Below are 13,287 nucleotides of genomic sequence, written 5' to 3'. Positions count from 1 at the left end.
TGCATGATTTTTACCTACATAAATATTAATAAAAATGCTCTGTACTTTACAAAGGAGGGCCTAGAATTACAAAACAAAGCTATAAAAGGGATTATCATTACATTAACTATTTTGAAAAGAATGGCTTCTTTTGTTTGTTTAAATTTTGACTTTGAAGATTTCTATTAAAAACAGATTATAACTAGCTATAGCCAAAGCTTGGCTTGACTTACGGTTGGCTAAGAAAATAATGTATTAAGTAGCCTTCTAGAATGAAAACACAGAATTAGCATCCACTCAAACTAAACATACCAACTCAGTATTATAAACAAATGAGAAAATGATATTTGCTGTTTAAAATTAACAATATATGTAATAGGAAGCTGTTTTGATCCTGAAAAAGAAAAAAAAAAAGTCAAAGCTTGAATATAAAGAAAAATTATGCAAACACATCCACACTCCTACATATTGATCCTAAAGTCAAGCCTTTGGTACTTTGAAGTAAAATAAAACATAAATCATTTTTGTTTATTGTGACTGGTTATGCTAATACCACTATAATTTCTATGAAAGCCTTTCATGAGCCAACAGGCAAAAATATTGCAGATTTTCTGTAGTGGGATAGAGATTCTGCCAGCAAAGAAGCAGGGTTGATGAGAACAGATGTTTGAATGTGAAGCATCACCTGCTCTGACTTCTGACCCCAGTCTTTTTTAACTACAGGACTTTTCTAGGTAATTACAAGATCAACCTACCAAGGTTAGCAGCGTAGGGTTTTCAAAAACACCACCATCTGTCACAGTCATATGAGAAAACCAAAGTCCCACTAAGCAAATCGAGAAGACTAGGCAGTGTCCACATAACAATGTTATCAGCAGTTCATTGACCAAATTAGGAGCTCTGTAGGGCGTCAACCAAAAACTGATGGTACAGGCTTTGGAGGCAGGGAGCTTTTAAGTCTGAATCGCAGTTTCAGACCCTAGTTTCACCACCCACAAGCTGTGAGAGACCATGGGCAAATTACTTAACCTCTCAGTGCCTTAATTTCTACACCTACAAAATGGGGGATAATATAGTACCTACCTCATAAACTCTTATCAGAATTAAAATTAGATAACACATATAAAGTACTTTATAAATACTGCCTGGCATATTATACATACTCAATAAATGTCAGCAATTATTATTACCATCAGTAATGGTGGCTTCTCCTTTACTCCTTTGATCCAGAAATTCCACTTCTGGAAACCCACCCTAGAGAAATAATCCAAACTACAGTAGAAGCACAAAAAGATTTATTACAATGGTATTTACAATGGTAAGAAGTTAGAGAAGCCTAAGTGTATACCAATAAGGAAGCAGTTGAGTAATTTCTCAAATATCTACTTAATAAAATATTGCTCTATCACTAAAAAACATATTCAAAACATAAATGTAAAGAATTAAAACAGGCAGGGCGCGATGGCACATGCCTGTAATCCCAGCACTTTGGGAGGCTGAGGGGGGCGGATTGCCTGAGGTCAGGAGTTCATGAGCAGCTTGGCCAACATGGTGAAACCCTGTCTCTATTAAAAAATACAAAAATTAGCTGGGCATGGTGGCGGGTGCCTGCAATCCCAGCTACTTGGGAGGCTGAGACAGGAGAATCACTTGAACCCAGGAGACAGAGGTTACAGTGAGCCTAGATCGCGCCATTGCACTCCAGCCTGGGACAGAACGAGACACCGTCTTAAAAAAAAAAAAAAAAAAAAGAGAGAGACAGAATTAAAATAAATAAAAAAACAAATCAAATATAAAGCATTATAGGGCAAAATGACAGTATGTTTATAGAATTATACAAAGAAAAACAAGATTTAAATCTACATATGTATATTTTTATAATTATGTAAAATTATATTTAAAATGCATACTGTTTTTAAAAAGGTGAAGCTGGGCACAGTGGCACATGCCTATAGTCCCAGCTATTCAGGAGGCTGAGGCAAGAGGATCATGTGAGTCCAGGAGTTTGTGGCTATAGTAAGCTATGATCGTGCTACTGCAATCCAGCCTCAGCAACAAAGCCAGATCCTGTCCACCCACCCGCCAAAAAAGAAACAAACAAACAAACAAAAAGACCAGCAAGCAATACACCAAAAATGTAACAGTAGAAGTGACAGGGTAATAAGATTTGAAGGAATATTTCTTGTTTTCTGGATCTATCATGGAGTCATATTATTTTTATAATTTTAAAATTAGTTTACTTTAAAATATATTTGACTTGCTGTAGATTTATTTTAACATTCATTAAGCAGAATTACTAAAATGGTAACAAAAGTTATGGAAACCCTGACATCAGTCTTACCACCTCAAGAGTTATCCACTCCCATCACATCCTCTCCCTCTCTTTCAACAATGGCCCACACTCCTGGGGTTTCATCTTCACAGCTCTGTCTCAAGCTTCCCAATTGACCCTCTCCCCTCATACTTCTTTCTTGTTAGTTCACATCAATCCTCCATATAGTTTAGAGGAGCAGGATTACTAAAGCATGCACTTTGTGCCATTCCTATACAGTAGCTCTCCAATATATACAGAATATGGCCCAGGCTCCTCGGCACGGCTTCAATAATAGTGCTAACAGTAGTTCCAGCAGCATCTCCCACTCTCCTCACCTGTGTGTATCCCAAACCCCAGGCCATGGCTCTTCAACAGGGGGACCTAGCATACTGGTATATTTTTGTCATTATAAGTTATGTCACAAGCAATTTGTTATCCATAATGGTTCAAGTACCTTAGTTGTGAATTATTTATTTTTTTAAACTACCTAGAAAAACATCAGTTTTATTCCTATAATCTCTTCCCATTTACCTGTATTAAAAATGAGGATGGAATTTATGCTGAAACATTGCCCGTAACTCTGTGTTTCCCATGGAGGCATGATACAAATAAAATCTTCTGTCACATGAGTCACAGTGGAAAGGGATCCTCCAAACCAGAGCTGCTCACGAAGTAGCATCACTGTAAAGTGCTCTCCACCTGCAAAGGGAGCAAGCAGGCTGCCTTGCTTCAAATTATGGCTGGCAATTAAATTTTAAAAGCCACCTTTTCTCCTCATAAAAAAGCAAGGAGAGGAGGATAGAGGAACTCTAGAGACAACCAGAGACTAGGAGATAAATCTTTTTAGAATCATTCTCCTCCATCAAGATGGAGACAGTATCTCAGCAGGTTAAAGGCCAAGAATTTCATTTTCCACTCCCGGTGCTGATATAAAGTTTCTTTTTCAAATAAATATACTTAACATTAAAAAACAGTTAATTTAAAAATAATGTTAAGTATATCAAAACACAAAGCGTACTTGAATATGGAAAAAAATAATGAATGAGCTTCTAGAATGATTACCGTTGGGGAAAGCCTACTCCTGACAAATAAGACTACCTGCCTTCTTCCAATGGTACCTGCATTTTATTTCCTCTGTACCATTTCCATATTTTTCCCTCAACCTCTAATGTCATCTTCCCCTCCTTCCTCCACCCAATCGCTGTCTACAGAAATGCTAGGACACAACTAAATGTCAGTTCCTCTTCAAAATTATCCAAAATTCTCCAAGCTCCTTCAGTCAGGCCATTGCACACTTGTAGGTGGCAGGCATCTTGTAACTCTGCTATTTTTTAAAAAATGCTCATCTCTCCAAGTAGACAGAATGCTCCCTGAGGGTACAGAATGCACCAAGTCATTTTTAGACATCACACAGAGCATAACACTGCTTTTCACAGGTGCCAGACTATACAGAAAATGTTGGCTTAATTGAACCGAATTTCTTAACAACCTGTTCAGAAGATGCAGCAAGGTCAGCACTCAGGTTCCTACATTCCCGTACAAAAAGGTCTTCAAGTACAGGCATAGGAAAGAGAGTTTCATTGAAAAAAAAATTTTTTTTGCAGAAACTTTAATGTGCCACATTAAACCAAAATAATCAGAATCTTCTCTTAAACCATAAGGCACTTAGCCACACAAAATCCCTAGGCCTCTTGTACATCATAATGTGAAAGTCGAATATTTACTAACAGCAGCTATAATGTCTGAAAAGCAGATCATTCACTGTGCCACTCATTATTTATTTACTCAGATGTGTATCTTATTTCAGAAGAATCTAATGAAACTTACATAAATACATATAATACAAGCTAAAATGACATATCTAAGAGAAGAGAAAAATGGTGATATGGTTTGGCTGTGTCCCCACCCAAATCTCATCTTGAATTCACACGTGCTGTGGGAGGGACTGGGTGAGAGGTAATTTGAAACATGGGGGCAGGTCTTTCCCACACTGTTCTCATGATAGTGAATAAGTCTCACAGATCTGATGATTATATAAGGGGAAGTTTCCCTCCACAAGCCCTCTTCTTCTCCTGTCTGCCACTATGTGAGACACGTCGCCTTTCACCTTCCACCATGACTCTGAGGCTTTCCCAGCCACGTGGAATCGTAAGTCCATTAAACCTCTTTCTTTTGTAAATTGCCCAGCCTCAGGTATGTCTTTATCAGCAGTGTGAAAACAGGCTAATACAAATGAGATAAAGGAAAATTGAGTGTAGGAAAGATAAGCTTTCCTAGGAGTGAGGTTCACGTACCAGATGACTGTATTCCATAAAAGTCTGCACATTCGCTAGAGGTAGGTCAGAGGTTTGGCTCTTAATACTTGTAGCAGCCAACAAACCCAGGATGGCCCAATCAGTTACACAATTCAGCCTCCTTAAGATAAATAGGTAATAGAGTAATGTTTCTCCCTCAGTCCTCATTAAAATGATACTATATAATATAACAAATGATTTTTCAACAACATTCTTGCAGTTGATTTCTCAGAGCTGAGGAGACTATTCCTCCAAACAACCCTCATAGGCAAATGACAGCAAACAATTCAATAAAAGCAAATGATGGAGAGGAAAGCAGGAGGGCCAAGCAAGGGGTTCAGATACACAGTTTCTTGCAGATCTAAATGTATCAAAACCAGATTTTATTCTATCTAGACTAACCTGAAATCCAGAGGCTTCATGTATCCACTTGTCTCTGAAACTACAAAGAAAATTTGATATGCATGTCCTTTTTTCTGGGGAATATGTCTGTAGTTTCATAACATTCTCAAAGAGCAGCATGACTCAAGAAAAGTTAAGAACCACTGATCCAAAGAATCAGACTATATATATATATTCTTCAGGCAACCCTCCATAAGCAGTTTATTTTCTGAGCTTCTGAGAAGTGCTGAGCCTCAAGACTGCAGTCCCTGGCAAGCGCCTGAAGTATGGCTTCTCCCTCATGCAAAATGTAGAACTCTAGGCTTTAACCACTGGCCAAGCTGTGTGTCAATTGTCAAGATACATAAGACCTTTAATAAAGTAATGCTCATGAACATATGGAGCACATAACAACTATTCTTCTAGCTAGGCTTTACCCATAAACATTGATAGAGGTGCCAAAGGATTTAGTGATACTTCTTCTAGATAGTATTAAAAAAATAAAAAACAACAACAACAAAACACCTTTTGCCTGTAAATAAAAATTACAAGTAAGCATAAAACCAATGATTTTCCTAGATAAAAATCATTTTTATCTTAAAATAATCTTTCTACATCAATTTACATAACGAGCTCCTTTTTACCTTTTTGTTGTTTTGATCTTGTTATATAAGAAAACAATCACCGCCATACCTTTAGACACATACACACACAGTGAACCATCCACACACAGTATCATGGTTAGAATCAAGGGAGGAAGCTGGCCTGTAGGACCACTGAGATAAGGCTCTTTAAAATCTCATCCATCTAGAAGAAGACACAGCCCTACAGAGTCTGGTCCTCAGCATAAAAAGTCCAGAGACATATCTTTGCCAAAGAATCCACAGTTAAATATGCTCAAGAGGAACTACCTCATGGTAACCCAAATCTATAAGAGGCTGAAGTACAAATCAGAATACCAACTTACTAATTAATCATAGAGAATATTCCTTTTGACTGTAAGAAAATTTACACCTGAAGCCACGACACAGTTTTCTCAAATATCTGGATAACTGAAATCCTGAATTAGTAATCAGAAGTCCACTGAAAGTTAGAACCTTGAGATATAGAGAGTTTGGGAGATACCTAATAAATTATCCTTGCACTACATACATCTTCATAGTGATCAAAGCTGTGGCTCGCACGGGAAGAGTCTCTCTCCCTTGAATATTGCTGCCCCAGCACTGCAGACTTCTTGTCTTCTTGGCCTTTCCTCTTCCATATCCTTCTCTCCATTAGGTACTTCTCTAGACAGGGTATAATACAACTGATGAAGACACACCTTACACACATTATTATCCCTATTTTCTAGATAATAAACTCCCAGATAAAGTTGTTTTAGCAACTTGTCCAATGTTGCAACTACTATAAAGCAGAGCACAGATTCAAAGTCAGATCTCAAGTCAAAACCTATGCTTCTAATCTTAAAGTAAACAATATCTTCAAGGTGTTTTTTCCTGGGCCTTCCTACCTCCCAATCTGATTTAAATGTCCCTCCTCTGTGTTACCATAACACTCTAAGTGTACCATGACTATAATTTTTGGTATAGAGGTCTATCTCTCTCATTTGACTGAAACTTTTTGAGGATAGGGGTTATATTTCATTCACCCTTGTATCCCCAGGGCACCATCTATCTAGGTAAATATTCAAGCCAATTTGTCCAGTGGTTTCATATGGAGATCAACAAACTGAAGGCCTTGAACTAGCCACATAGCCTTAGGAAGGTCACAACTTCTCCAGCTATCAGCATCTCAGCTTAAAAGAAAAAAAAAAGGTGGGGGATGAAATTAATATACACAGATGAAATGGATATAGAAGGATACACAAGGTAATGTCTCCTCTGCATCTAAAGAGCACTACAATTATAGATGGGCCCTAGTTTTTGATGGCCTACCTTATTAGTGTGAGTTATTAGAAATAAAATTAAACTCCTCATTTATCTTCTGTACCATTCTAGAGACAGAATATACATAAATAATAGAAAGTTCAGAAAAAGCTTCCTCTTTTGTGACAGGAGCTAACATCATCTATACTAAAATCAAACAGTGGCACCCTCCTCTGGTGAATGTTAAAGGAGCTAAACAACACACAAGAATTCGATGGTAGGATTTTGAATGATTATACATAAAGAAAAAGCAAGAGAGAAACTACCTAATATTATCCATCACCGTTATACTCCCAATAGCAACTAAGTAACTCCTGTTGTAGCACTCCCCTTATTTTGCCCTAAAACAAAGCCAAAATGAACTAACTGGCTACATACGGTAAGAGATTGTGAACAGAACAAGTATTCTATTTAAGAGTACTGATAATATCAATTATTTTGCAAACAGTATGCTTTTTAATGTAAGGCACAAAGAAAAGTATTTCATGGTTTGGCTAACAATGATCATCTTTTCATTTGTTGTTAAAAAATTTAATGACAAGCCACATACGTGTAAAATACTTTTAGTAAAATGAAAGCATTTATCATGTCCCTTTTCTGGAGGGTACCTTTACCACAAGATAGTACTAGAAAATTTTCAACCTGAAAAGTGTTTTGGTCTGCACATTTCAGGTTTTACAGTATCAACTTAAAAGAAAAAAAATTTAAATCACCCAATCACTTACACTTTTTTAACCCAAGGCTAAAATTATGCCAATGCATCACACCCAGACAACCACAACTCAAAATTTCACCACATTACTATTACAACCAAATCTTTAATAAAATTAAAACTGCTTTCTAAGACCAGAAGCAGATTATTACCAGCCACCAATTTTAATATAAAAATATATAATAAATATAAGCTTATTAAATGATTTACAAAGGAAGGAATCACAGCTTCCTTCACCCTCACTGAATTTAGGCACAAAAAATGAAAATACAGATAGTCTACTTCAAGCCAAGAAGACAAATCAGCCGTTATACTGGCAACTTTGTCATTATGGCATGTTTTTGCCCATGTACACAGCCTCTTTTCCCTCAATTAATTTTACATCTTTCACTTACTCTGTGACCAAGGGGAGGGGATCCCAACATTACCCAAGAGGTTACAAATTTACAACCAGTGAGAAACTTGCATTCTGAAAAAACAGAATATAAAAAAAGCTAGGGTGGATGGAAAATGGCAAAAACTGATTTCAGTTCTACCAAATGAGTTTTCCTACTAAGTTTGTCATTCTTGATAAAGTTGGTTCCACAAGGCAGGTAGGCACAGTAGCATGAAAAGATTAGCAGAGTGGTGGGTGAGGAATGCAGATGAGATATCCAGTGGAAAGCTTTCTCAATGTTTACCCAAAACAAAGGCCAAAGAACAAGCAAATGCTTGAAAAAGAATGGCAGTCCCTGCAGTTCCCTACAGCCTACCCAGAGATCAGAGGGCAGAGAAGAAAGTTGGGGGAAAACTTGTATGGGAGTTCAGGGGAAGGGTGTAATCAAAAACAGGAAGGGGTTAAGAATAAGAAAAGTATGCCGCCAAAAGGGAAAACAAAGAGTATGCGGCAAAGAACCCGTTACAAACTGCCAAATTGAGAGATGGGGTGATTGGTCCAGTGTTCTTTGGAGCATGGCGCTAGAGCCACATTAGCCTCTCACTTTGCCTGGGCCAATGCGCAACGATCAGAGCCAACCCTTGCCTAACCTCCAGGAAATCTGGGCCTCAGCGCACAACCCGGGTGCTGCTGAAATGTGGGAGAGGGAACTGAACCGGCCTCTAGCTATCTCCTGTTTCCAGATGAACCACAAACAAAGGAATCTAGAAGCAGGGCGACTTCTGCACCCCCAAGCCCGCCAGGGCGCAAGGGTGAGGTCAAGGCACCGCCTCCTTTGCGGGCATAGCCACCTCTGCAAAGGCCAGAGACATCTAGGTCCTGCTCTGAGATCCTGGTAAAAACAAGCGGCCAGCGAGGCGCTCCTGTCAATTGGCCCGATTGCACTTGTAAAGTTGATAGAGTTGGAAAGAAGCGCAGAGCAGCCCCTCGGATTCCTCCCTAGAGTGAAGGCGATGGGAAGGAGTCACAGCTTCCTTCACCCTCAATGAGCTCGCTCTGCAGGTATAGTCTCTTTTCCTAATGAAGCATAAAAGATGTTGTCTTCCTTCTCTGTGCCTAGTTCAACTCAAACCCTAGAACAAGGGCACTGGGGTCTGGGACCAAAGTTCACTGGAGATACCATTAATTCTCCTTGCTAAGCTAGCACAGTGTTTGCTGGGTTCCAGCCTTGGGAACCTCGTATTAAGTAGCAACAAATATGCTGCGGATGACTCTCCTTTCCCTAAAGTGGACCCTCAGCCCCAAGAAGTCTGGATCGAGCAGTGCTTTTGGCAACTTGAGCCGCATTTGTCCAGCCAGGTACCATGGTGTCATCACCACGCCCCTCGCACCCAGATCCTCTCACGCTGCGCACACGCTGTCCTGTTTATACACACACACACACACACACACACACACACAGACACGCGCGCGCGCACACACGCACACGATATATACACAGACACAAATACAAAGCCCCGGGTAGCTCCTACCTCTCCCCCGTGCCCGTCGAAGATCCCGAAGATGGACGGGTGCGTCTTGTTGGCCAGATCCGTGAGAACTTCGAAGCGGTCCTCCATGTGGTCTCTTCGGCCCTGGATGGAATACACCGCCACGTTGTGGCTCTTGAACTCCCAGGTCTTGGAAAATTCGGCCTCCAGCACATCAAGCCCCCCGAGTCGATCGTTCTGCATGATCTCGGCTACCTTGCCCTTCACCATTTTCACAGCGTCCCGGCTGGACTTCACGATGGTCTTCACCTCGTCAGTGTGGAAGAAGTAACTCCACAGAGCCAAGCTGATGCACAGCAGGAAAAGCGTCTCGGGTCTCAGCAAGAAGTAGCGCATGATGCGACCCAGCAGAGACAGCAAAGTCATTGTATCCTCTATCATTTATTATCGCTAGAGCCTCAACCACCACCAGCGACGCGCGCCCCGAAGGCTCGCCGGGTCCGGGAGCACTGCGGGGACAGCCAGCCGGGAGGGAGGTGGAGCAGTGCCCGAGGGTGGGGGCGAGGCTCGCGGAACCCAGCCGGAGGCAGCCGAGCAGGCGGCTCCGAGCGGGCAGCGCGAGCACAGGCAGCTTCCCTTTTGTCTCCCCGCCTCGGCGGCCCGGAGGCCCGTCCCTGCCGCCCGCGCCGCCTCCCCTCCTCAGCCCCTTTGTGAGACAGCGGCGGCAGCGGTAGCAGCAGCCGCCGCAGCAGCAGCCGCGGATGCCCCGATTGGGCAAGAGGAATCAAGTTAAAGTTGCGCCGGGCGGGTCTGCCGCGGTGAGCGGGAGAGTTCAGGGGCGCCAGCGCCCGCGCGGTCCCTCCGGGGGTGCCCCTCGAGATTCCCGGGAGCGTTCAGCAGGTGAGGCGCAAGGCTCCACAGCCCGGCGGACAAGGGATGCAGGTCCCCTCGGTCGCCGCCGCAGGGGAGCGCCGAGATGGCCGAATGTTCCAATTCCTTCACACACCCCCTGGGGCCCCAGAGAATAAAAGTTTTGCGGATGCCTGGGCAGAGGCAGGGGTACGCAGAGCCCGGCGACGCGGCACGATCAGTACTGAGCCGCAGGCGGCCAGCTGGGCTCTGCCTGCCTCTCCCCAGGCACCTCCCAGCTCGGCTCGGCTCGGCTTGGCTCGGCTCCGCTCGGCTCGGCTCGGCTCGGCTCGGTGCCGCTTCACTCGCGCGCTCCCTCCTCGCGTCCCGGCTCGCGCGCGCTCCGCCCCGCGCGCGCTCACCCCGCCCCGTCCCGCCCCTTAAGTCGGGACTCAACACTCGGAGGTGTTCCCACCGAGCTGTCAGAGGCTGAGCAAGTTCCGCGGCCGCCGGTGCGCGCTCGCAGCCCCAGGCGGTCCAGGCCAGCCAAGGGGGAGAAAAGAGGGAGGTCAGCTATCTAGCTCTTGCGAATGGTTGTTCCTTCCCCCTGTGCCGGCTCCTAAGACAAGCTAATACTGACCCTGGTAGTCTTAGCGTTGGTTTTCCAGGAGCTACTGCTGCTCACTGGGAAGCCGAGAGTTGCACGTGAGCGTTCCCCCCTTCGGCGGCAGCACTGTAGTGCGGTCCCTTCTTCGCCAGGCATAAGGCAAGCGAGAAGGGACGCACTTCTCCCGGCTTGCAAAGCGATAGGGAGACGACCTGGCCGCTGGCCGCGGTCTCGGCGTTCAGCAACAGAGGCCTTCCCGGCTCTCTCAAGAGTCGGGGAGCTAGCCTGGGTCTAGCGACCTTCTTCCTCCCGAAAACAGCAGAAAGGGGGGACTTGAGAGAATGACCTCTGTTTCCCCAAGGAAGTGCACTCTGACGATAACCTCGGGAGGGACGAGAAAGGCCGCTCTTTCTGAGAGCGGCCGCCGCCCCTGGAGCAGGGGACTCAGCGGCCACGAAGGCCTTGCCTGCTCGCAACCTTTCCACGGGGAGGCACGAAGCTTCCGATGGGGGTCCCCGGGCGCACCTGACTCTTCTACGGGGCGAGGGCTCTGACTCTGCGGTTCAGGTTTGAAGGTCCCTTGGAAGCTCGGAAGTGGTGGTCTCCTTCCACCTCCTCGGTCATCGCAGGAAGAAGGCTCAGTTGGGGGCGGGAGTCTGGATGAGCGGAGAGTAGCCGCCCTGGAGAAGAGTGCGGGCTTGCAGGAGCCGAAGAGGATAACTCGAAATGTGGGCAGGCAGGTGTTGGTGGGTCTTGAAGGTGGGAAGGCACGAGAAAAGAACAATGTCCACGTCCGCTTAAAATACGGAAAGAAGTGAGCTTTGAAGGAAAATACTCATTTTCACTACCCCTGTCCAGGAAGAAGAGTGCTGATCTGCTTCTTCCAGTCCGCTGGGCTGAAGAGCAGAGAGGCTGCTTGATCCCAGCCAAGCCAGTGTCTGTCACCCAACAAACACTTCTGCCTTGATGTGATCCCCATTCCTTTTCTAAAAATAAAAAATAAGAAGTCCTGGAAGGAAATACACTAAAATGTTCCCAGTGGTTAATCATTCATACAGTAGTACATTATATGCCGCTTTCATTTTCTGCTTTAGACTTTTGTCTATTTTCCATAACTTTTCTAAAGTTTCCACAAAAGCTATATATTTCCACCATAGGCAGAAAAAAATGAAAATGTAAGCATTTGAATGGCATATACAATATAATCTCAATAATATAAACATGCGTACAAAAGACAGGAAGGAGATAAGAACTGCTAACAGTATGTTATTTTTCACAACTAGGATATAGTCTCCTGTCCTGCTTTACATTTCAGGTATTTTCATCTGATAAATCGAGAAAATAAACAGTTTAAAATAAATTCAGTCATTCTGTCAAGAGGTTCCAAAATGAGATAATGAATTAAAGAACCTTTAGGAACTAGAAAGAAAAGTAATGCATAAGTGTTATTTTGAAGATAAGTTTACAACATTTCTTACTGTAAATTATCAAATCACTCTTGGGTGCATTGTCAGTCTTTCTGTACATGAATCCGTTTCACTGTGGCAAAGGCAACTTGCAGATAAGCTGATAAAAAATTCCAGAACTACAAATCAAACTAGGCCCTGGAGTAGCAAGCAGTAAAATTCCAAACCCAAAGGTCCATCCAGTCTGTCCACTACGTTCCTATATTGATGAGAGCAGAACAGACACTCATGAGAGGCATGACTTCTTCCCCCATAACTAAGTAAAGAAGAGAGATTACCATACTGATGATCTCCCTGGAGGTTTCATAGCAAGGCTTGACTTGATGAATTAATTAATAAATCTAAATATCCTGAAGATTTGGTGGAAATATGCTTTGACATTTACATCTAAGTGTTCATCTGTGAAAATCAGTAAAATATTTTTTCATGCAGACCCTATAGGCATTTTCTTATTAAAAATTCATGTGGTTTATGTGGCAATTTCCAAAAATGCCTAAATAAACTCTGTTATGGTTTACTGTTAATTTTAATATATTACAAAAAGAAAAAAGACCTTCCTCTAGTGACAAACTAACATTTGCATATTCGTGAGGATTATAAAGGTGTTTCATGTATGGCAATGTTATTTTCATTCTCCTAACAATCCTCTGAGGAAGATAGAAGTTATTATCTCTGTTTATGAGGAAAGTGAAGCACAAAGATGTTAAGTGAATATCACTGTTCAGCAAATAAGAGGTTATACATTCAAACTCAGTTCTTTTGATTACCAGTTCAATACTGTAACATCCATTATTGCCCAGTGATACTGAGATGATTACTCTAATTTTTATGCTTCTCCACTAATATTTCACTAGATTTCTGTTACAGAAATCTCAAAAAGAATGCATGTATTCT

The 13,287-nt window shown here is 42.7% G+C and overlaps 1 protein-coding gene across 3 annotated transcripts in view; it reads right to left on the bottom strand.

Moving 5' to 3' along the window:
• Positions 1–10,566, bottom strand: part of PPM1L (protein phosphatase, Mg2+/Mn2+ dependent 1L) — a 301,260-nt gene extending 290,694 nt beyond the window's left edge. For all 3 annotated transcript variants that reach the window (XM_005546260.5, XM_015445263.4, XM_074031344.1), the window contains exon 1: positions 9,514–10,566. In XM_005546260.5, coding sequence (XP_005546317.1) covers positions 9,514–9,912 — 399 coding nt within the window. In that variant the 5' untranslated portion in view covers positions 9,913–10,566. The remainder of the gene's footprint in view (positions 1–9,513) is intronic.
• Between the last annotated feature and the right edge of the window lie 2,721 nt (positions 10,567–13,287).

This window comes from Macaca fascicularis, chromosome 2 (assembly GCF_037993035.2).
Source record: "Macaca fascicularis isolate 582-1 chromosome 2, T2T-MFA8v1.1".
Lineage (NCBI taxonomy): Eukaryota > Metazoa > Chordata > Mammalia > Primates > Cercopithecidae > Macaca > Macaca fascicularis.
Note: the sequence above shows the minus strand (reverse complement) of the source record. Positions and strands in the feature narration are given on the sequence as shown.